The sequence below is a fragment of the Mandrillus leucophaeus genome, unplaced genomic scaffold, assembly GCF_000951045.1.
Source record: "Mandrillus leucophaeus isolate KB7577 unplaced genomic scaffold, Mleu.le_1.0 Scaffold94, whole genome shotgun sequence".
Lineage (NCBI taxonomy): Eukaryota > Metazoa > Chordata > Mammalia > Primates > Cercopithecidae > Mandrillus > Mandrillus leucophaeus.
This window is the reverse complement of record NW_012110252.1, coordinates 633952-655520: the sequence shown is the minus strand read 5'-3', so window position 1 is coordinate 655520 and position 21569 is coordinate 633952. Positions and strand designations below refer to the sequence as shown.

Below are 21569 nucleotides of genomic sequence, written 5' to 3'. Positions count from 1 at the left end.
AAAAAAAAAAAAAAGAACAGAACCCAAACAGTGACAGGGAAAAGGCAGACTAACACGTCCATCCTGAAGAACGCTGCCAGAGAAAGCTGGTGGGTTTTCTGGGAGATTCTGAAGAAAAAGGGAAATAATGGAAAAGACCTATAACCATTTAAAATTTTGTGCCAAGTGTATACACCCCTTTCTTGTTGAAACGATGCCCTGACTGGCATCTGGAAAGCCAGTGCCTCCTTGCCTCTTCCTTCTCTGCCTCCTCAGCTCTCAGCGAGCGTATTGAGGAGTAAAGCATAGGTCCTTGGCCCACCCTAGTCAGTTGTCGTGGCCAGGACCCAACAATGGGTTCAGGGTGGGTATGCGGCCCACTGAGAGACCATAGGACATAGGGACACTTCTGTTGGGAAGGATAGAAAAGAGTCGAGCTTTTTTCGCTACTGTTCTTGAAGTAACAGAAACAAGGATGCTGCCACCTGGCTGCAAAGTAGCCCAAGAATAAAGCTGACGAGGGGAACAAGAGAGGGAGAACTGGGTAGGTGGCTTCGCCTGTGCTCTGATAAAATTCCACCCTGATCAGGCTAAATGAAGAATTTTAAACCTCCTGAATGCGTAAATTATCTCCTTGTTTGTCACTTTGAGTTGAGCTTTCTGTCACTTGTCACTAAGTGACATGAGGAACTTCATTTGGAGTCAAGAAGACACGGGCTCAAATCCTGACTTCCACCTGGCGACTCACTAGCAATGTCATCATGACCACATTGTTTATCCTGTCTGAGCCTCACTCATCCATCAGTGCTATTCTGAGGATGTAGTAACTATTATGTTTTAAAAGTACCAGTACAATGTCTGGACAAAATAACATGATTAACAATTTTTTTTTTTTTTTTGAGACAGGGTCTTGCTCTGTTGACCAGACTGGAGTGCAGTGGCAAAATCTTGGCTCACTGCAGCCTCTGCATACCGGGCTCAAGTGATCCTCCCACCTCAGTCTCCTGGATAGGTGGGATCACAGGCATGCACCACTATGCCCGGCTAATTTTTGTATTTTTTTGTAGAGACGGGATTTCGCCATGTTGCCCAGTCTGGTCTTGAATTGCTGGACTCAAGCAATCTGCCTGCCTCGGCCTCCCACAGTAATGAGATTACTGGCATAAGCCACTACACCTGGCCAGGTGATTAACAATTTAATTAATAATTTGTGGTTCCTCCCTCCCCCTGATTTCCTTTAAAGAAAGAACAAAAAGTAAAGGTTTGCTGATGGAAGAAAACAGAGATAATGACTTTCTTCCAGCCAATGTCCTTTCTCCTCCAATTAGTAGGAGCTGCAGGGATGGGAAGTACCTTAAAAGAGGCCACTCCTGGGTCAGAGATGCCGGGAGGGTGTTGGCCGGTGCCATAGCCTGCGTAGCTCATCACCCACGGCTCATGGAAGGTCACCCACAGCTTCACACGGTCCCCAAATGTGGAGAAGCAGAAGGCCGCGTAGTCCAGGAAGGCATCCACCACGCTCTCATTCTGCCATCCGCCATGATCCTGCAGGGCCTGAGGCAGGTCCCAGTGGAACAGCGTGGCCATGGGCTGGATGCCCGCGTCCCGCAGCCTGTCAATCAGCTTGTTGTAGTAGGCGACGCCTGGGAGGCTGGGGCTGCTCCCGTGTCCCGTGGGGAAGATCCGGGACCAGGAAATGGAGAACTTGTACACCTGAGCCCGGAGGCCGCGAAGCAGGGCGACGTCAGTGGCCACCTTGTGGTAGCTGTCGCTGGCCACCTCCGGCGTCGCTTGACCCTCAGTGGTGTTCAGGGGCCTGCGGGGATCCCAGATGCTCGCCCCTCTCCCGCCCTCGGCCCAGCCTCCTTCCACGTTAAAGGCTCCCGTGGAGGCACCCCAGAGAAAGCCTTCGGGAAAAGTGTCCTGCAGGAAGGCGTCCCTTTCCGCCCTGGACTGATTGGCAAATGCTTCCCAGACTCTCTGATAGGCCGAGGCAGGAGAGGAGCCCGAGATCTCGTGGTCCTGCTGCTCGTCAGGCTGAAGGGCCAGGCTGTCAGTCAGAGAACAAGACATGCTGCGGGATTGAAGGGACATAAAGGGGCATGTCAGTTACAAATGCCCCCTATGGATGACTACTGTGTTTAATCAGAAACGATTCCAGAAATACTGAGTCAAAAGTCATATCTACAAAGCTATGGGCAGGAAGTAACTGGTAGATTGGAAAATTATTATTGTTACCCCTTCTGAGGTGAATGATTCTTGCTCTTTCATGGTTAAAACAGGAACAATGCTACTGTTCTCTGTATTAGATTGCCCTCGAATATTGTCTTCAGTGCTGGTGCCATACTTTACTCTTCTTATAATTCATTATTTGTAAAACATAGCTAATAATAACAATGACTCCAGTTTATTGAGCCTTAATTCTGCACTGGCCACTGTGATAAGAATGGATGTGTATTATCTCATTTAATTTTCCCAACAAATTTATGATATGGGTACTACAATGATTTATCCTCACCCTGCACAGGAGGAAACTGAGACTTAAAGAAATGGGGGCTGGGTGCGGTGGTGCGCGCCTGTAATCGCAGCACTTTGGGAGGCTGAGGCAAGTGGATCACGAGGTCAGAAGTTCGAGACCAGCCTGACCAACATGGAGAAACCCCGTCTCTACTAAAAATACAAAATTAGCCAGGCATGGTGGTGGGGCCTGTAATCCCAACTACTCAGGAGGCTGAGGCAGGAGAATCACTTGAACCTAGGAGGCAGAGGTTGCGGTGAGCTGAGATTGTGCCATTGCATTCCAGCCTGGGCAACAAGAGCGAAACTCTGTCAAAAAAAGAAGAAGAAAGAAGGAAAAGAAAGACAGACGAAAGGAAGGAAGGAAGGAAGGAAGGAAGGAAGGGAGGAAGGAAGGAAGGAAGGAAGGAAGGAGAAACTTCCTGACTTCAGGGAGCCAGCAGCTATTATCAGCTGGTACAGAAGTACACTGATGTGGACTGACTAAACATTAGTCCTGGCTACTGCCTCCTTTCTTCTTCATGCTGCTTGGATTTCAGACATAATGGCAGGAGCTCAAGCATCCATCCTGGACCATGAGGCAGAAACCTTGTTAAAGGTGACAAAGCAACAACAAAGGAGCCTGGATTCCTGGTTATGAGTAACTTCTCCTTGCACACAGCTTGCAGGTGGTGGAGCAGCTTCTGTGCTTTTAACCTCATATACATACATGTTTATGTGCATATATGTGTGTGTACATATGTATATGCATATGAAATAAAACATCACATAAAAGTGCACGCTGCATTTATACAAAATGTGGTCTGATACTTTCTATTTTATTCTAGTCCATCTTCCTCCCTCCCACTCTCCTTTCCTCTTTTTTCTTTCTTTTTTTTTTCCAATTGTGATTGCCAGCTTCTAAATTGATTTCACAGTCAAGAGTCATGTCCTGCAGGCGGGAAAGCATGCATGCTGCAAATTACAGCCAGCAGAGGGCGGCCTTGAGGAGTGCGGCACATGTCTGGGGGAAAGGAGGTGGAGTACTAGAGCATCTCCCTGTCACACAGCCATCGCGTGGAGAGCCGATGGCGCCTATACCAGGCTGGCCCACGGCGCAGAACTGGGAGAAGTGACAGGGACACTGCACAGGTATTTTCCTCTCAAAGAGCGAAGCCTGGGACCGGGTCACCCTGCAAGAGGCGTCTTCTGAAACTAAGCGCCTTCTGTTTCACTCAGCATCAACTCCCTGACATTTGCTAGAACAGGGGGAAAGGGAAATGATTCTCTCCTTTGTTGATTATCTCAACACATGTGCGACTGTGGAGCGCACCCAGGGATGCGGCGCCGCCCCTCGGTGCTCAGCCTCTGCGCGTTCACGATTCCCATAAACACAGCCTCTTCTGCTCCGAATCTCGCTCTCACCCAGCCCTCCTGGCCCTGACTCTGTCCTCCTGGATTGCATGAAAAGAATTTTGAGGAAACAAATAAACCGCCCTGGGATGAAATAGAACTTGCTATACAGGCTTGGGGCTGGGAACCCTGGGTTTGCCGGCCACCGGAAGGGATTTAGCACATGATGGCGCCTCAGGCTTCACACCCAGGGCCCCTAAGTTCTCCCTTTTTTAGGGTGCAGTTCTGTGTGTCTCCTGCCACATTCTCATGTGAGAGTTGTTCTGGGGTCTGTCTCCCCTATAAGGTCAAAAATTCTGAAGGAGAAAGCTATGTTAGTCCTCACTCCCCACCCACCGCCCCTGCATTCAGCAGGTTCTCCAACCACATCCCCCTGAGTAGGAGCCCCTGGCTGTCCATTTAATGTAAGCCCGTGTTGGCCCTCCCCTTCAGGCAAAGCACCACCAAGTGCTAAGAGAACCTCAGAGCTGGCAGCACTTGTAATCACTGGCTTCTCGGGGAACCCATTTTATTATGGCCTCTTGAGTTTTCTTTCCTGAAGCCACAGCCAGTCCTTGGCTGACTCCAAGTTTGGTCAGGGAGCAGTGGTAACCCGAGTCTGTCCATTGCAAGTCTGCACTGCCACACAAAGCCTGAGGTACAGCTGCTGCTGTGGGTCTGTTGATCTGAACTGCTGATTTGAAGTAGATTGAGAGGATGGAACAATAGAAGGGGGATATGGCTCAGGAAAGTCGAGCATTGGAAGAGGAAAGGTAGAAAGAGGTGTTGTCACTGAATGACCCTGAACAGGGCTGCACTGGAAATATCAGAGGTGAATGACAAAGAGAACTCTAGCTGAAGGTCTGGAAGTCAATTATTGTCTCCAGCCTTTGTCCCACCGATGGTGCATGAAGTTCATGCATGTAACACCCCTCCATGGAGTGCTGAGGTTCTGGGCAATTCCCAGTGCTGGCTACCATGCTATTCTTTTCTCACTCACTCAAGAAGCGTATTGGGATATGCGTGCATGAAAGCAATGTAATTATGGGCACAACCTCAAAATCTGCTCTAATTTTGAAAAGCATATCATTTGCCTCTTTGGCACTTCAGTCATTCAGAAAGGTATTATTTACAACCCAGCTATAGATTCAAACCTCTGTCCCTAGAATGTTGTCGAGTTAGGCGTCTGGCCTGTAGCAACAGATGGCTTTCCTGTCTATGCTGTCTCCTCCCAGGGAGGATGTTTCACCCTTCATATTGAGGAAATGGGCACAGAGAACCCATTTCTCTTACTCATCATGTAACTTCAGCAGGAGGGTCAGATCTGTCTTTAACCTGGCCACTCTCCCACAAGCTCACACTGTCTCCAATAAGATCTTAAACTAGAAGTCAGGGGTTCAAATCCTAGCTGGTGCAGTGGCACAATCTTGGCCCACAGCAACTTCTGCCTCCTGGGCTCAAGCGATCCTCCCACCTCAGTCTCCCAAGTAGCTGGGACCATAGGTATGCACCACTATGCCTGGGTAATTTTTGTATTTTTGTAATTTTTTGTAGAGACAGAGTTTCACCATGTTGCTCAGCCCAGTCTTGAACTCCTGGACTCAAGCAATCTTCCCACCTTTGCCTACCAGAGTGCTGGAATTACAGGTGTGAGCCATCATGCTAGTTGTGCACAGTTGGGCAAACTGACAGATGAGAAAGCAGAACCTCGTGAGTCCCACTCAGTAAGAGACTCCCTGCTTTCTTTCTGAGTCTTTGTTTCTCATCAATTGAATGGCAATAATAAACTTGGTGGCCCAAGAATTGATGACAATAGTCCTATAAGGTTATACATGTAAAAGAAACAGTATTCTACAAATATCCGTTATTGATAGTTCAATAGGAAACCTGACATTACCTTTTCTTGGAACTTGATGAACAACTCAGAAACTCATTAATATCAAACCCAATGGTGAGCACTTGGTCTTTATTTATGGCTGTAAGAGAAGAAATTAAATTAACTCTATGTAAATGCCAACTAAGAACATGCAAGTCTGACACACCCAAACTCCAAGCAGTGGTTCCAAGCCCCTTTGGAAAATACCATGGGCTAAGGACTTTAGAAGCTCAGCAGTGAATTCTACTTACTTATTGCTTAAAAAGTGGTTCTCAAACTTCAATGTGAATCAAAATCATCTGTATAGCTTGTTAAAACAAAGGTTGCCGTTCCCACCCCCAGAGTGTCTGATGCAGTAGGTCTCAAGAATATGTAGTTCTAATGAGCTCCCAGGTGATGCTAATGTTGATGCTGCTGGTCTGGGAACCACAACTTTGGGAACAATTGATTTAGAAGAACTCAAAGACCAGAAAGGGGTGGAGTATTTTTTAAATTGTGGTAAAATACACATAAACAGAAAAGGTATAATTTTAACCACTTAGAGAGAGGTGGGATCTAAGAACAGAAATTGTTATGCCATCAAAGGTGAGTTCAGATAAGCATCAATAAATGGTATCTATGGATGAACTTCAGGGGCCCTGTGGAGCCAACCCAATGCTGGGAGGGGGTCCAGGTGTGCTATGGTTTGGATGTGGCTTGTCCCCACCAAAACTCATGTTGAAATTTAATTGCCAATGTAACATTGCTGAGAGGTTACGGGACCTCTGAGAGGCATTTGGGTCATGAGGGATCTGCCCTCATGAAGGGATTAGTGCAGTCTCCAGGGAGTGAGTGAGTTCCCACTCACTCACATGGGACTGGATTAGTTACCATGACAGTGGCTGTTATAAAGTGAGGCTGCCTCTGGTGTTTAATCTATTTGCAGACACTTGCTTCCCCTTCCAATTCTCTGCCATGTTAGGATGCAGCATGAGGCCCTCACCAGAAGCTGACCAGATGTGGCTGCCTGATCTTGAACTTCCCAGTCCCCAGAACCATGAGCTAAATAAACCTTTTTTCTTTATAAATTACACAATCTAGAGTATTCTATTATAGCAACACAAGACAGACTAATATATAGTGGTAGAAAGAACACTACTGACTTCTCCCATACTCTGGCCTGTGGACAGGAGTGACAGACCTGAATATCAGGGCCCTCAGGCACATTCCCCTCTGCCCCTTCCTCCCTTCTGGCAGAGTCTCCAGTGACTGCCAGCCTCAATGCTGTCATAGACCCCACCTTTCCCCTGACTTGATTGGACCAGGAGCAGCCTCCTGATCCGTGGCCAGCACTCAGATTCACTCTCAAGAATTTGAACTAAGAGACACTAGGAAGATGGCCCTTGACCCGTGAGTCCCACACTTGAAAGTTCTTAGCATCTTTGTCAGGTACCCACCAGGGCCATGCACAAACTGAGATAATGGGGACACAGAACAAGGGTAAGTAGAAAGAGCTGGCTGGAGAGAGAGGGGCACAAGAAAGCCCTGCCAAGAGGAGCAGAGATGAGAGACCTTGGAGGGAGAGGTAATGAAAGGAGGCAAAGATGAGTTTCCATGCTTACAACTCACAGCTGAGGCCTGACTATCTTTATGTCCATAAGAAGCATCCTTGTGCAGAACCTCTCCTCTTTCTTGGGTCAATGGGGGATGGTTGCAAGGGACCATCAGTAGGAAGGCATAGTACACTAACCCAATCTGGGGTGGGCTCTTAGACCAGCCTTCCTCCCATGCTCCTCCTCCCATTGGAACCCCGGATTTTCAAGACTGCTACCCAGCACACCAGTGCACCAAATGTCGCTTGAAACCTCTTCAGCAATGGCCCACTCACCTTCAAAAAGGCTGAAGAGCAGCCTGGCTGGGCTCTTCACGGTGGAGGGGCAGTCCGGGAGTTTTAGGTTGAAGATGAAAACTTTCACTTTTGGCTCAATGGTCTGAAAAAGAGAAGGACTAGCAAGTGAACTGAAGCCTCCTGGAAAGCATCTTGATAACAGGGACAGAGTTTCAAGATGAGAAGTTGTAGCACTTACTCTGGCTTTGGAAATGACCTCTAACTATCTCAGTTAATTAAAGGAGCTGACTCTAGACTCTGAAGGAGAAAGATCTACAAGTTTCAATAACATAGTCTCTCCTCCCCACCAACCCCCACCTTCACCTCTTCCTTCATCTCAGGCTTACAGAGCACCTCTTAGAGCCAGGCACGGTGTTAGGATCAGGAACAAGGCCACTGCTCACATCCAGAGCCTGTGCTACTTTAGAAGCTTAGTTAAGAGGCCACCATTGCCATATCTATGGATGTCTGGGATTTGCTTCACAATAATCCAGTTTGGTTAGCTGGGTATGGTGGTGCATGCCTGTAGTTCCAGCTACTTGGGAGGCTGAGCGAGGAGGATTGCTTGAGCCCAGGAGTTCAAGGCTGCAGTGAGCTATGATCGCACCACTGCACTCCAGCCTGGGTGACAGAGCAAGATCCTGTCTCTAAAAAAATGGTTTTTTTTTTTTTTTTTTTAATTAAAAATCTAGTTTGGGAGATAGAAGTTACGAGTTAGGTGAAAGAAGATTAGCTATGAGCCAATAGCTCTTGCAGTTGGAGATGACTTCATAGGAGTTCATCATACTTTCTTTCTACTTTTGGATGTCAGAAATTTTCCAAAACAAAAAGTTATAGCAGCCCCGAGGGTGTGGTAGCTCACACCTGTAATCCCAGCACTTTGGGAAGCCGAGGTGGGCGGATCACCTGAGGTCAGGAGTTCAAGACCAGCCTGACCAACATGGCGAAACACTATCTCTATCAAAAATACAAAAATTAGCTGGGCTTGGTGGTTCATGCCTGTAATATCGGCTACTTGGGAGCTGAGACAGGAGAATTGCTTGAACTCAGGAGGCAGAGGTTGCAGTGAACCACTGCACTTCAGCCTGGGCAACAAGAGCCAGGTTCCATCCCAACAAAAAGAAAAAAAAACAAAAAAGTTATATTAGCTGTCATCATTAAAATGGAAGCAAATGTAATTTCCTCTCCTTATTTCTAGCCATTTCAGTATCAAGGAAAACGTCTCAGACTGACATGCTGTTTGACTTCACTTTAAATAATCTTTTTTTGCGGGGGTTAGAGTTTGGTCATTTTACTCACAGTAATTTTTTCCTCCTCTGAACAACTAAAAGCTACCAAAAGTTACCAATAGTAACTCCTTTAAAAGGAGCCAGGCATAGTCTTTACTTTCTCATAGCCACCTGGGACAATGTCCTGTCTTTACAGATGGGGAGTCAGAAGCTCGAGAGGCCGAGCGGGTTGCCCATGACCTCGCAGTTAGTGGAGCTGTGACTCCACACAGTCCTCATCCCTCCCTGTGCTGGGTCAATGCAGTGGGGACAAACGGCCCAGGGTGGCGCGCTTAGGGAAGCAAGGGTTTTCTCCTTCCTGAAAGACGGATATGCCATGAGGCAGCCGGTGATGTCCCAGGGCTGGAGAGGTAGAGGAGCCTCGGAGGCCCCCGGCCTGCCTTCTGCCAAGTGGAGAGCTCCCTGGGAGCACAGCTTTTTCTGATAAGTGGATGTGGGACCTCCTCGTGTGCCTCCTGTAGAACTGAGAACCCAGGGGTGTGCCACAGCTCTTCATTGCTGGGCTGGAGGCTGTTCTCAGGCCCTCAGACAGCTGTGTGCCGTTGGGGAGTGGCCGCTGAGGGCCCCTGGGGCTCAGAGAAGGCTGTGCAGGTGCTCTGGGGAGAGGGTGGGAATGGGAGCAGGTGCCTGCTCCTCCCTGCCCTGCTTTCACCCTCTTCCCTCGCAGCCCACAGGAAGAGGCCCCTTCAAGGGGAGGGTGGGGTTCTGGGATGGGGAGGGAGGGAACATTGGGAAGGTGGGCAGTGCGATTCAGGCTCCTGTGGACACAACTCAGCTCCTGTCCTCAGGGCAGGTTCAGCTGTTCTTCCTGTCCTGGGCGTGGTAACTGTGCATGGGAAATGCTACCAGGCATGAGACCACAATCCCAGGAAGGAGCAGTGTCCTCTCAAGCTCAGCTGTCATTTCCGAATCTTTGAGGCTGCCTCTGAGGGTCCAACCCCACCCAAGGAAGTAAAAGGAATACATAACCATTGCAGAGCATTTATAAATGGCTGCTAAGTTTGTCCAGGGAGAGTTTTATTATTTGACTGGCCAGCTACAGACTATAGTTTCAGTGCTTTTCCCAGACCCTGGTAGAAGTGTCTTGAAAACATGGTAGCCAGGGCCGGGTGCGGTGGCTCATGCCTGTAATCCCAGCACTTTAGGAGGTCGAGAGGGGTGGATCACTTGAGTCCAGGAGTTGGAGACCAGCCTAGCTAACATGGCGAAACCCTGTCTCTACTAAAAATACAAAAAAAAAAAGTCAGGCATGGTGGCGGTCTCCTGTAATCCCAGCTACTCAGGAGGTTGAGGCAGGAGAATCGCTTGAACCCAGGAGGTGCAGGTTGCAGTGAGCTGAGATCATGCCACAGGGCACTCCAGCCTGGGTGACAGAGCGAGACTCCATCTCAAAAAAAAAAAAAAAATGTTGTGATGGAAAAAGGGAAGAGACTGAAAATCATATCCTCAAGTACCAGCCATGCAGTGCCCCCGCTGACTGCCTGTCAGAGGCACGCAACCTCCGCACAACAGAGATGGTTTTAAAATGGCAGCTGTGTCCAAACCTGCTAGCCTAGCAACAAGCTCTGGTTTAATTCCATGAGGAGGACAAAAGGCAGCTTTAGTCATCACAGGCACAAGCAGACCTCGAGGACACTAGAGTGCTAAACAAGGCCCAGAAACCTTGTCAGCCAGCCCACGAGCACAGGCCCTGGGTCGCAAGCAAGTTTAGGTTCAGGTGAGGCATTCACAAAAACAACTGAAATTGATCATATGTGATTTAAAAATACCACCCTCATCATCATGTTCCCAACCCTTGGACTTCTTTTTCTTTTTCTTTTTCTTTTTTTCGAAATGAGTCTCTCTCTATTCCCTGGGCTGGAGTGCAGGGGCGCCATCTCGGCTCACTGCAACCTCCACCTCCCAGGTTCAAGTGGTTATTGTGCCTCAGTCTCCCAAGGAGCTGGGATTACAGGTGCGCGCCACTATACTTGGTTAATTTTTGTATTTAGTAGAGACAGGGTTTCCCCATGTCGGGCAGGCTGGTCTTGAACTCCCAGCCTCAAGTGATCCGCCTGCCTCAACCTCCCAAAGTGCTGGGATTACAGGTGTGAGACTTATTTTTTCTTTTGAAGAGACAGTGTGGTGTCTTAGAATGAGAAAGCCCTGGTTCAAATCCAACCCTGGAGCTCACCACCTTGGTGAGATTGTTTAAACCTTAGAGTGGGTTTTGAGGGGTTGAGATGATGTGAGGATGAAGGGCCTCCCAGGTGTCTGGGATAAGCAAGCACTAAAATTATATAGCTGTTACTCAGATGTCTTTGTGGCTACATCTGTCGCCTTTGATTAGATCAGCGGTCCCCAACATTCTTGGCACCAGGGACTGGTTTCGTGGAAGACAATTTTTCCACAGACTTGGGGGAGGTGGGAGGGCTGATTTGGGGATGAAACTGTTCTACCTCAGGTTATCAGGCATTAGATTCTCATAAGGAGCACGCAACCTGGATCCCTTGCATGCGCAGTTCCCAATAGGGTTTGTGCTCCTATCTAATACGGCCGCTGATCTGGCAGGATGTGGGGCTCAGGTGGTAATGCTTGCTGGCCTGCCACTCACCTCCTGCCGTGCAGCCGGGTTCCTAACAGGCCATGAACCAGTACTGGTGCTTGGCCTGGGCCTGAGGGCTGGGGACCCCTGAATTAGATATCTTATTATTTGTAGATAACAAAAGCAGCAGTGCCTACACAGGCAGCTGGAGACACACAGACATTGGGATTGGACTGGTGCTAATATGTCCATTTCAATCACTCTGCCTCAGGTAAAATGGAGGGTCCATGGCCTTTTTTTTTTTTTTTTTTTTTTGAGATGGAGTCTCTCTCTGTCACCAGGCTGGAGTGCAGTGGCGAAATCTCGGCTCTCTGCAACCTCCGCCTCCCAGGTTCAAGTGATTCTTCTGCCTCCGCCTCCCAAGTAGCTGGGACTGCAGGTGTGTGCCACCATGCCCATCTAATTTTTGTATTTTTAGTAGAGACAGGTTTTCACCATGTTGGCCAGGATGGTCTTAATCTCTTGATCTTGTGATCCACCTGCCTCGGCCTCCCAAAGTGCTGGGATTACAGGTGTGAGCCACTGTGCCCGGCCAAACTTGGCCTTTTAAGGGATAATTCCTCAGGTAAACCATCCTCCTTGGTGACGGAGATGGTGGGATTCAAAACCAGAGGTGAGTGATGGGGGCTGCTCTACCTGCCTCGTGGGAGGCACAGGCTGAAAGCAGCGGGGAGTGGCTTTATGCCCAAACCTGCAGAGGCAGGAGGTCCAATGTGGGTGCATTCCAGTGGCCAGACATCCTTGGAAAGGCCCACAGGAAGGCAGCTCTCCAGGGTTATAGGAACACTGCCAGCACTCAGAAGGTGCAGGAGAAAACATGGGCACCATCAGATACACCTTGCGTTGGGGGAATAGTTGTGACTGTAGGGAATGAAGCAAGTAAGTCACACAGCAGTGACCAAGCCTAAGAGAGAAACCTGGTAGTTGAATAGGAGGCTCCTAATATACTTTCTCTAATGAGCCCACATCATTAGACTTGAGAAAAGCAGTACTGGGTACAGGAGGGAGTCCTGAGCTTACTGGAAGGTCCAGACAGCTGGGATCTGATTTAGTAGACCTTGGTGTGAAATGTTTGTTTTTTTAAAAATGTGGTAAAATAGACTTAAAGAAAAAATTTACGGGCCAGGTGTAGTGGCTCACACCTGTAATCCCAGCACTTGGGGAGGCCGACGGGCGCGGATCACTTTAGGTCAGGAGTTTGAGACCAGCAGGACCAACATGGTGAAACCTTGCCTCTACCAAAAATACAAAAATTAGCCAGGCATGTTAGTGTGTTCCTGTAGTCCCAGCTACTGGAGAGGCTGAAGCAGGAGAATCGCTTGAACTCAGGAGGCAGAGGCTGCAGTGAGCCAAGATTGCACCACTGCACTCCAGCCTGGGCAACTGAGGAAGACTCCATCTTAAAAAAAAAAAAAAATTATCGTCATAACCATTAAATGTGTAGTTCAGTGGCGTTAAGTAGGTTCACATCGTTATGCAACCATCACCCCTACTGATGAATTGCCTTTTTAAAACTCAGAATGAACCCTAGAATCTCGATTCTCGGCAGATTTCTACACAAGAAAGCAGAGGATTTATGTAAATATTTATCTTAACAAGCTAACCCTCATATCCTTTCTAGGAGAGACTACCTAACATCCGATGTTCTCTAAGGATGCTTGCAACAGAAATCTCCCCAGACTCAACTCAGCAGATCTCTGACTGTTGATGGAAGTTCAGTTTATGCAGTAGTCAAAGCATTAAATGTCTAATCTGCTCTCTGAAACCTTCGCAGCATTCATCATCAGTGTGGAAAAGGGCTCAAATTACCTGCAATTTACTCAGCTTCTGCCGCAGATTTGCCTCATTTTGGCATTCATAAGTCAAATCAAGAGAGAGGAAATCAACCGTGTCCTGGAAATAGTAAATAGGGTCATTAGAGCCTAAGCAGTGTCAAGACTCTCGGAAATATGCTTTTTTGTTTCTCCCCTTATCACTAAACTGAATATTCCAAAGCGGGATTTTCCAAAGGAAAAGATGGAGATGGAATGAGAAAGTGTGTGTGTGCGTGTGTAGAGTGGCGGGGGGATGCCTGTGCCTGTGTGTTGTTGGGAAATGCATTACCTATGTGCTCATCCATTTGCCTCTGTGCTCAGCACACAGAAAGCACGCAGTGTTGGTGGCTAAATGAATGTGTGAATGCCAGAAATGGGAGGGAGCTGGAGGCCAGGGCTGCCCCTGGCACTTCCTCCACAGACTCTAGCACTTGGCCAGGATGGGGGCGGTAGAGCCTTCAGCCAAGCATGGCTCCACAGTCATCCCTGTGAATCCTACTGGGTTTTTGGTTTTGGTTTTAATTTCAGGCCACGGTTTGGAGTTCACCCCCGGTTATCCCTAGCCAGGCCAAGAGCTAGGGCCTGTGGAGGATGCCCTGGGGACATCCTCTTTAGCAGAGCACAACCCTCATGGTCCTGGTCGTCAACACCCCCATCCACGCATCCGATAAGGATGTCCCCTCTGCCCTGTCTCTGGCCTGCATGTGCTCAAAGAACTTCAGATTCACAGAGTCTACACAGGAAGACACCACCATGCTGCCACTACCCTCACAACCCCCAATGCTCCGCTCCCCTCCACGAGCCTGGTAGACTGTACCTTTCTACCCTTGGCATGATTAGATCATTACCTGTCTTATCCCTCCCACAGATCATCTGCTTCTTCGAGACAAGGACTATGGTTAACAGCACCTGGTCAGAACCAAGTGCTCTGTGCACCTTAATGCCTAGTGTTCCATTATTGGAATGCTAGGCCTGTGGGTGTTACTTATATCCTACTGCTCAAGGTCATCGCTAAGGTCTGATTGCAAAAGTTCAAAAAATTGCAACCTCAGGCATAAATGGGTTAATAAGTGGTTCACCACTGGCTCCCTGTTGCTTTCTCAGTTGTCATCAGTGTTCACTAAAGACCACTCTGGCAGGTATCGGTCCAGCGTTCCCTGCCCACCCTCGCAGCTCTTGCTTGTGTCTGTCAATTCTGCACAACACATTGTCACTGAGTGCCTACCTCTGAAAGTCACACTGTGCTGGGATGGTGGGTAGAGATTCACATTTAGAGATAAATAATATCCACAGAGGTTTACACCTTTAATAGGGAGGGTTAGCAAATGCACCAATCACACGAGGAGAAGGCAGAAAGTCAGACGTGCCATGAGAAGCCCGTACCAGTGGTTCTCATGCCTTGCTGGGGATTAGACTCACCTGGGGACTTGGGATGCCTGTGCAGGCCCAGGTGGGTCCCACCACATTAAGCCTTGGTCTCTGTGCTCTCTCCTAGCTCTCTAGGTGGTTCTGATGCCCACTCGAGCTTGGGAACCACTGGTCTAAAGCAATGGCTAAGGGTCTGGGTGGGGAGAGAGCGCATCAGGGCGAGGGAGTGTTACTGCGCGAAGCCTCCGCTGGAGAGCACAGTTACGTGTACGTTAACAATGGAGAAAATTTTGCTGGAAGGAGATTTGAGGAAGGCAGGAAGACAGGAAGACAGGAAGGACGTCCAGTAGGGGATGCAGGAGAGTAGGAAGCAAGCATAGCACTCACACGGGCAAAATAGGAGGTGAGGCCAGAGAGAGAGACACCCACATGTTCATGCACTGGAGGGTCCTGCAGGATTCGTCCCACTCGGGAGTGTGGCTTCCCAGCAGGGAACGGGTCAGAACTGTGCTTTCGGAAGATTACCAGAAGCATTGCACAGCATGGACTGGGGCAGAGACCAGTACAAAGGCTATTTCTTGAGAAGCATTTTTCTGATCAGCACTTTGGCCTCCTGCGTTCATAACTGATAGCAGTTATCGCCCTCTGTAAACTAATTTAGATGCCATTCTGTCCATGCAATCAGCCTTGGAGTTGTGCCTCCAGAACCTTATCAGGTCTTGGTTCCATCGTGTTTGAAGTGGAAAATCTGAAGACTGGACCCTGACTCCTGGGGCCCCCATCACCACGCAGACGCCAATGAGCAGCACCACATCTCTACAGCGCCAGGGCGATGCTGCAGAACTGGAGGCCCGCAGTGGTTCCCATGGCTTCCAGACTGCCCAGCAGCCCAAGGGGGCCCAAAGCTGTTCACTTCTCAGATTATTTTGATTTTTCTTTTAAAAATTATAGTTAAAGGCTGGGCGTGGTGGCTCAAGCCTGTAATTCCAGCACTTTGGGAGGCCGAGGCAGGTGGATCACCTGAGGTCAGGAGTTTGAGACAAGCCTGACCAACATGGTGAAACCCCATCTCTACTAAAAATACAAAATTAGCTGGGCGTGGTGGCACATGCCTGTAATCCCAGCTACTTGGGAGGCTGAGGCAGGAGAATTGCTTGAATCCAGGGGACAGAGATTGCAGTGAGCTGAGATCGTGCCACTGCACTCCAGCCTGAGCAACAAGAATGAAACTCCATCTCAAAAAAAATAAAAAATAAAAAATATAAATTATAGTTAAAAAGTGATAGTTGGCTGGACGTGGCGGCTCATGCCTGTAATCTCAACACTTTGGGAGGCTGAGGTGGGAGGATTGCTCAAGGCCAGGAGTTGGAAGTTGAGGCTTCAGTGAGCTGTGATCATGCCACTGCACTCCGGCCTGGGTGACAGAGAAGGCCACAAAACCCTGTCTCTAAAAAAATAAATAACTAAAAATAAAAAATAAAAAGTGATAGAGGATGTATGAACATTTTTAATTTTTTTTTTTTTCTAGACAGGGTCTTGCTGTGTCACCCAGGCTGGAGATATGATCACAGTTCACTGCAGCCTTGACCTCCAGGGCTAAAGTGATCCTCCCACCTCAGCCTTCCGAGCAGCTGGGACTACAGGCATATATCACCATCTCTTGCTAATTTTTGTATTTTTAGTAGAGAGGGAGTTTTGCCGTGTTGCCCAGGCTGGTCTCAAACTCCTGGGCTCAAACAACTCTCCCACCTCCCCCGACAAAGTGCTGGGATTACAGACGTGAGCCACCGTGTTCGGCCAGGTGCACATTTTTTAAAAACCCCTTTATAAACCTAGTACCTGTTTTGCCATAATTTCATCTCTTCTCCTGTAAGCTATCTTGGACTCAAAAATCAGAGCAAGCAGAGGCAAGTGACTCCTTCCTGCAGGGATGCCGACACTTGACCAAGCAGGAGCTGCAGCTTCAAGATTTTGTTTTTAAGGTAATTATGAACCTAGAGAATATATACCACTCATTCTGAGGTATTTACAGAAATGTCAAGCCAAACAGACCAAAACTTCTCTTGTTTTTAAAAAATTAAAATCAAACTCTCCTTGGATGTTACAGGTATATTTTTGGGCTGCTGTCACCTGGGCAAGCGCAGATACGGGTGGTTCTAGCAGGAGCTCCGGGATATCTTCAACTCGCAGGACAACAGAGAGTTTTCCGCCTGAAACCAACCAGAGACATGAGCAGCAGGTGAGCGAGGGCGGGAGGCTCTGACTGCGGAAACCACTGGGGGATTCCTTTCCTATGGATGCGAAGAAGTCATCCACGTGACTTTACTCTAGCTGAAAGATTTTAGAAGAAAAGGTGGCTTAAAAAAAATAATGTTCCTTTAGAGAGTTTGTGAAAATCAGGACTATGAAATGCAGAGCAGTTGGAAAGTTGGCAAGGAGAGAACTCCTTCCTAAACTTCTTTTTTTTTTGAGACGGAGTCTCGCTCTGTCGCCCAGGCTGGAGTGCAGTGGCCGGATCTCAGCTCACTGCAAGCTCCGCCTCCCGGGTTCACGCCATTCTCCTGCCTCAGCCTCCCGAGTAGCTGGGACTACAGGCGCCCGCCACCTCGCCCGGCTAGTTTTTTGTATTTCTTAATAGAGACGGGGTTTCACCGTGTTAGCCAGGATGGTCTCGATCTCCTGACCTCGTGATCCGCCCATCTCGGCCTCCCAAAGTGCTGGGATTACAGGCATGAGCCACTGTGCCCATTCCTAAACTTCTTTTTAAAGTCGGGGTGCTCTCAGGAAACTGCTGTTCCCTGATCCTTATTCATGGGAAAATATCACTACAGCCCCTACCGGGCATTGAGGGGAGAAACAAGGAAATATTAGCATGTCTGGCTTGTACCCACTTGCTTTGACATTGGATGGCATAACAGTGGTTCTCAAACTGTTGTGTACATCACAGTCACCTACCGAGATTGTTAAAATGCCAATTTCAGGCTGGGCACGGTGGCTCACGCCTGTAATCCAAGCACTTTGGGAGGCCGAGGTGGGTGAATCGCTTGAGGTTAGGAGTTCGAGACCAGCCTGGCCGACATGGTGAAACCCCGTTTCTACTAAAAATACAAAAATTAGGAGTGGAGTGCGCCTGTAATCCCGACTATTTGGGAGGCTGAGGCTGCAGCACTGCTTGAACTCAGGAGACAGAGGTTGCAGTGAGCCTAGATCTCACCACTGCACTCCAGCCTGGGCAACAGAGTGAGACTCCATCTCAAAAAGAAAAAAAAAAATGCCAATTTCAGGCCCTGCCCTCGGAGATTCAGAGTGAGCAGAGTAGAGTGGGCCCAGGCGCAAGCATTTTAACACATTTCTCGGGGGATTCCAACACAATGGTCCTCAGACCGTAATTTGAGAAACACTGCGTGGCGCTGGGATGGCTCAGCCGCTCTGTGTTGCTGTCGATGGATATAAATTTTCAGCCCACATTGGATGCTCCTTGAGGAGCAAAATTTAAACATTTATGTAATCCCTCCAAGTATCAAGCTTAGGACTGGGTGGACAGAAAGGGCTCAGACCTGTGATTCGGAAACACGAAACGAAAATTGAATAAAACAGCAGTTTCAGATTTTAACAATAGGACCATATTCATTCAAATTCTCTACAGAAGATAGATCCCCTGCCAATGAAACCACCACAAACAACCATTACCAACTACAATGGTGCTTATTTTGATAAGCACAACGAATCTTTGAAATACTTCTGAGCATGGAATATCACTGGGAGATATTTAGTTCTCATTCTGACAAGATGATGTTGTTTCCCAGTTATTTAATGGTTGTGCTCCATGGATCTGTTTCACATTCCACAGGTTTCCAGACTTCAAACCATCATCACTTCCGCGGAATAAACCGCTAATCTACTTTAGCGTCTCTATACATTTGCCTATTCGGGACATTTGTTGTAAATGTAAATGTAGATTGTAAATGTAAATACGTGGTTGTGACTGGCCGCTTTCACTAGCATGTTTTCAAGGTTCATCAATGTTGTATCATATATCAGAACTTCTTTCTGGCCAAGCATGGTAGTTCACACCTATAATCCCAGCACTTTGGGAGGCTGAGGTGGGAGGATCACTTCAGCGCAGGAGTTCGAGACCAGCCTGGCCAACATGGTGAAACCCCGTCTCTACTAAAAATACAAAAAAATTAGCCGGGCATGGTGGTGCATGCCTGTAGTGCCAACTACTTGGGAGGCTGAGGCAGGAGAATTGATTGAACTTGGGAGGTGGAGGTTGCAGTGAGCCAAGATCGCACCACTGAACTCCAGCTTGGGTGACAGAGCGAGACTCTGTCTAAAAAATAAATAAATAAATAAAATAACTTCTTTCTTTTTCTGGCTGAATAATATTCTATTGTATGGATATATTAATACTACATTTTATTTATCCATCAGTTGATGGTCATTGTTTCCACTTTTGGTTTTTATGAATTACACTGCTATGAATGTTTGTGTACACATTTTTGTTTGGACATTTGTTCATTTCAGTTGGATATATCCCTAGAAGAGGAATTGTTAAGCCATATGTTAACTCTAAAGTTTGAGGAAGTGCTGGGCTATTTTCCAAAGTGGCTGCACCGTTGTTCATGGCCCCAGCAGTGTACTCAGGTTCCATTCACTCCACAGTGTCACCAGCACTGTTATAGTCTGTCTTTTTAATTACAGCCCTCCTCGTAGGTGTGAAGCGGTATTCTGTTCTATTTTAATTGTTGGATTAAGTAGTCGGTTCATTGGCATTTCTTATGGGTTTTTTTTTTTTTTGCTTTTAATCAAGCTATGTTATATAACATTTTTGATGTATATCAAATAATATATTTTTAAAAGAACAATAAGTCTATAGGATTGGACTTAGAAGGAAAGTGAGCATGAGGGAGAGAGAGGGAAGAAAAACCACTTTTTGAAATAGTAAGAAGACTGAAAAAGAGAACTTACTCTGTGTCTTGCATGATATTGGGGACAGATATTTGGGGAAACACAAAATGAAGGGTAGGAGAAATAAGCAGAAGAAAAGAAGGAAGATATGAGTTTAAAAAGAAAGTCTTTAGTCACCTGATGAAAAGTAAAAATAAAATATGGAAAACATTTAAATAAACATGTACATATAGTTTTATAATTTAAAGAATTTTGTGCATCCATCCTCAAAATAAGATTTTTCTTTATTTGGGATGATACTGTCTTTCCTTCTTTCTTTGTATTATTATTTTTCAATCCTGCTTCTTCTGTAGTCTTTCATTCTTTTTTATTTTCTTTTCTGTTTCTTTCTTTCGTTTGTTCGTTAGTTCTTCCTTTTTCTTTCTCCTCTTTCTTTTTCTTTCTTTCTTTTCTTCTTTCTTTCTCTTGCCTCTTTCTCTTCTTCTCCTCTCTCTCTCTCTTTCCTTCCTTCCTTCCTTCTTTTTCTTTCTTTCCTTTTTTTTTTTTTTTTCCCAGGGTCTAGCTCTGTCACCTAGGCTGGAGTGCAGTGGCGTGATCTTGGCTCACTGTGTGATTCTGGCTCACTGCAGCCTCTGCTGCCCGGCTTCCAGCGATTCTCCCACCTCATCCTCCCTTGTAGCTGGGATTACACACACACACCAGGTGTGGTGGTGTGCGTGTGTAATCCCAGCTACAAGAGAACTTTTGTGATTTTTTTTTTTTTTAGGAGAGATGGGGTTTCACCACGTTGGCCAGGCTAGTCTCGAACTTCTGAGCTCAAACAAGCTGCCCACCTTGGCCTCCCAAAGCACTGGGGTTACAGATGGGAGCCACTGCGCCTGGCCTCATTCTTTCAAAGTTTATTTTACTCAGAGCTTCTTCAGTAGGATTGGAGCCAACACACATCTCTGTGTTTATTTGCTGACCCGCCCCAAGACAGGCTCTGCAAAGAGCACAGTGATTCTCCATGGCGCTCCTAGGTTCAGGCAACTGTCTCCGTGTCCAGAGCTCTGCTCTCCCTCAGACTGGGCCCCTTTTCTCTTTCTTGAGCCCACTCTCACCCTGCATTCCCAACTGCTCAAATGGTGGTCCAGGAACAGCCTTCCTGGCAACTCTGTCTAAAATATCCCCAGCCACTCTCACACTTTCTTCCCTTACCCTGCCTTAAAAAAAAAAGAAAAAAATACACATAACAGAAAAAGTACCATCTTAACTATTTTTAAGTGTACAGTTCAGTATTATTAAGTATATTCACATTGTTGTGCAACCAATCTCCAGAACTTTTTCATCTTTCAGAACAGAAACTCTATCCCCATTAAACAGCTCTCCATTTCTCCCTTACCCCAGCCCCTGGCCTCTGTCATTCTCCTTCCTGTCTCCGTGAATTTGACCGCTCTAGGTTCCTCCTATACGTGGAATCATACAGCATTTGTCTTTTTGTGTCTGACTTACTTCACGTAGCATAATGTCCTCAAGGTTCATCCATGTTGTAGCATGTGACAAGACTTCCTCCCTTTTTAATAAAGGTGGAGTAATATTCCACTTTATGTCTACACCACATCTTGTTTATCCATTCATCCATCAGCGGATATCTGGGTTTGTTCCCCCTTTTCGCTATTGTGAATAAGGCTGCTATAATGTCCTACCTTATTTTTTAAGATAGAAAAAAAAAAAATGTTTAAGGCCGGGCGCGGTGGCTCAAGCCTGTAATCCCATCACTTTCGGAGGCCGAGGCAGGCGGATCACCTGAGGTTAGGATTTCGAGTCCAGCCTGGCCAACAGGAGAAACCCCATCTCTACTAAAAATACAAAAATTAGCCGGATGTGGTGGTATGTACCGTAATCCCAGCCACTGGGAAGGCAGAGGCAGGAGAACCGCTTGAACCCGGGAGGTGGAGCTTGCAGTGAGCCGAGATTGTGCCACTGCACTGCAGCCTGGGTAACAGAGTGAGAC

General features: G+C 47.4%; 1 protein-coding gene across 1 annotated transcript in view; it reads right to left on the bottom strand.

The window, feature by feature from the left end:
- LCT (lactase) overlaps positions 1–21569 on the bottom strand; it is a 55398-nt gene that overhangs the window by 30433 nt on the left and 3396 nt on the right. The window contains exons 2-6 of the mRNA XM_011970274.1: positions 16796–16875; positions 13293–13376; positions 7611–7713; positions 5765–5843; positions 1333–2053 (exon numbers count right to left, since the gene is read on the bottom strand). Coding sequence (XP_011825664.1) covers positions 1333–2053; positions 5765–5843; positions 7611–7713; positions 13293–13376; positions 16796–16875 — 1067 coding nt within the window. The remainder of the gene's footprint in view (positions 1–1332; positions 2054–5764; positions 5844–7610; positions 7714–13292; positions 13377–16795; positions 16876–21569) is intronic.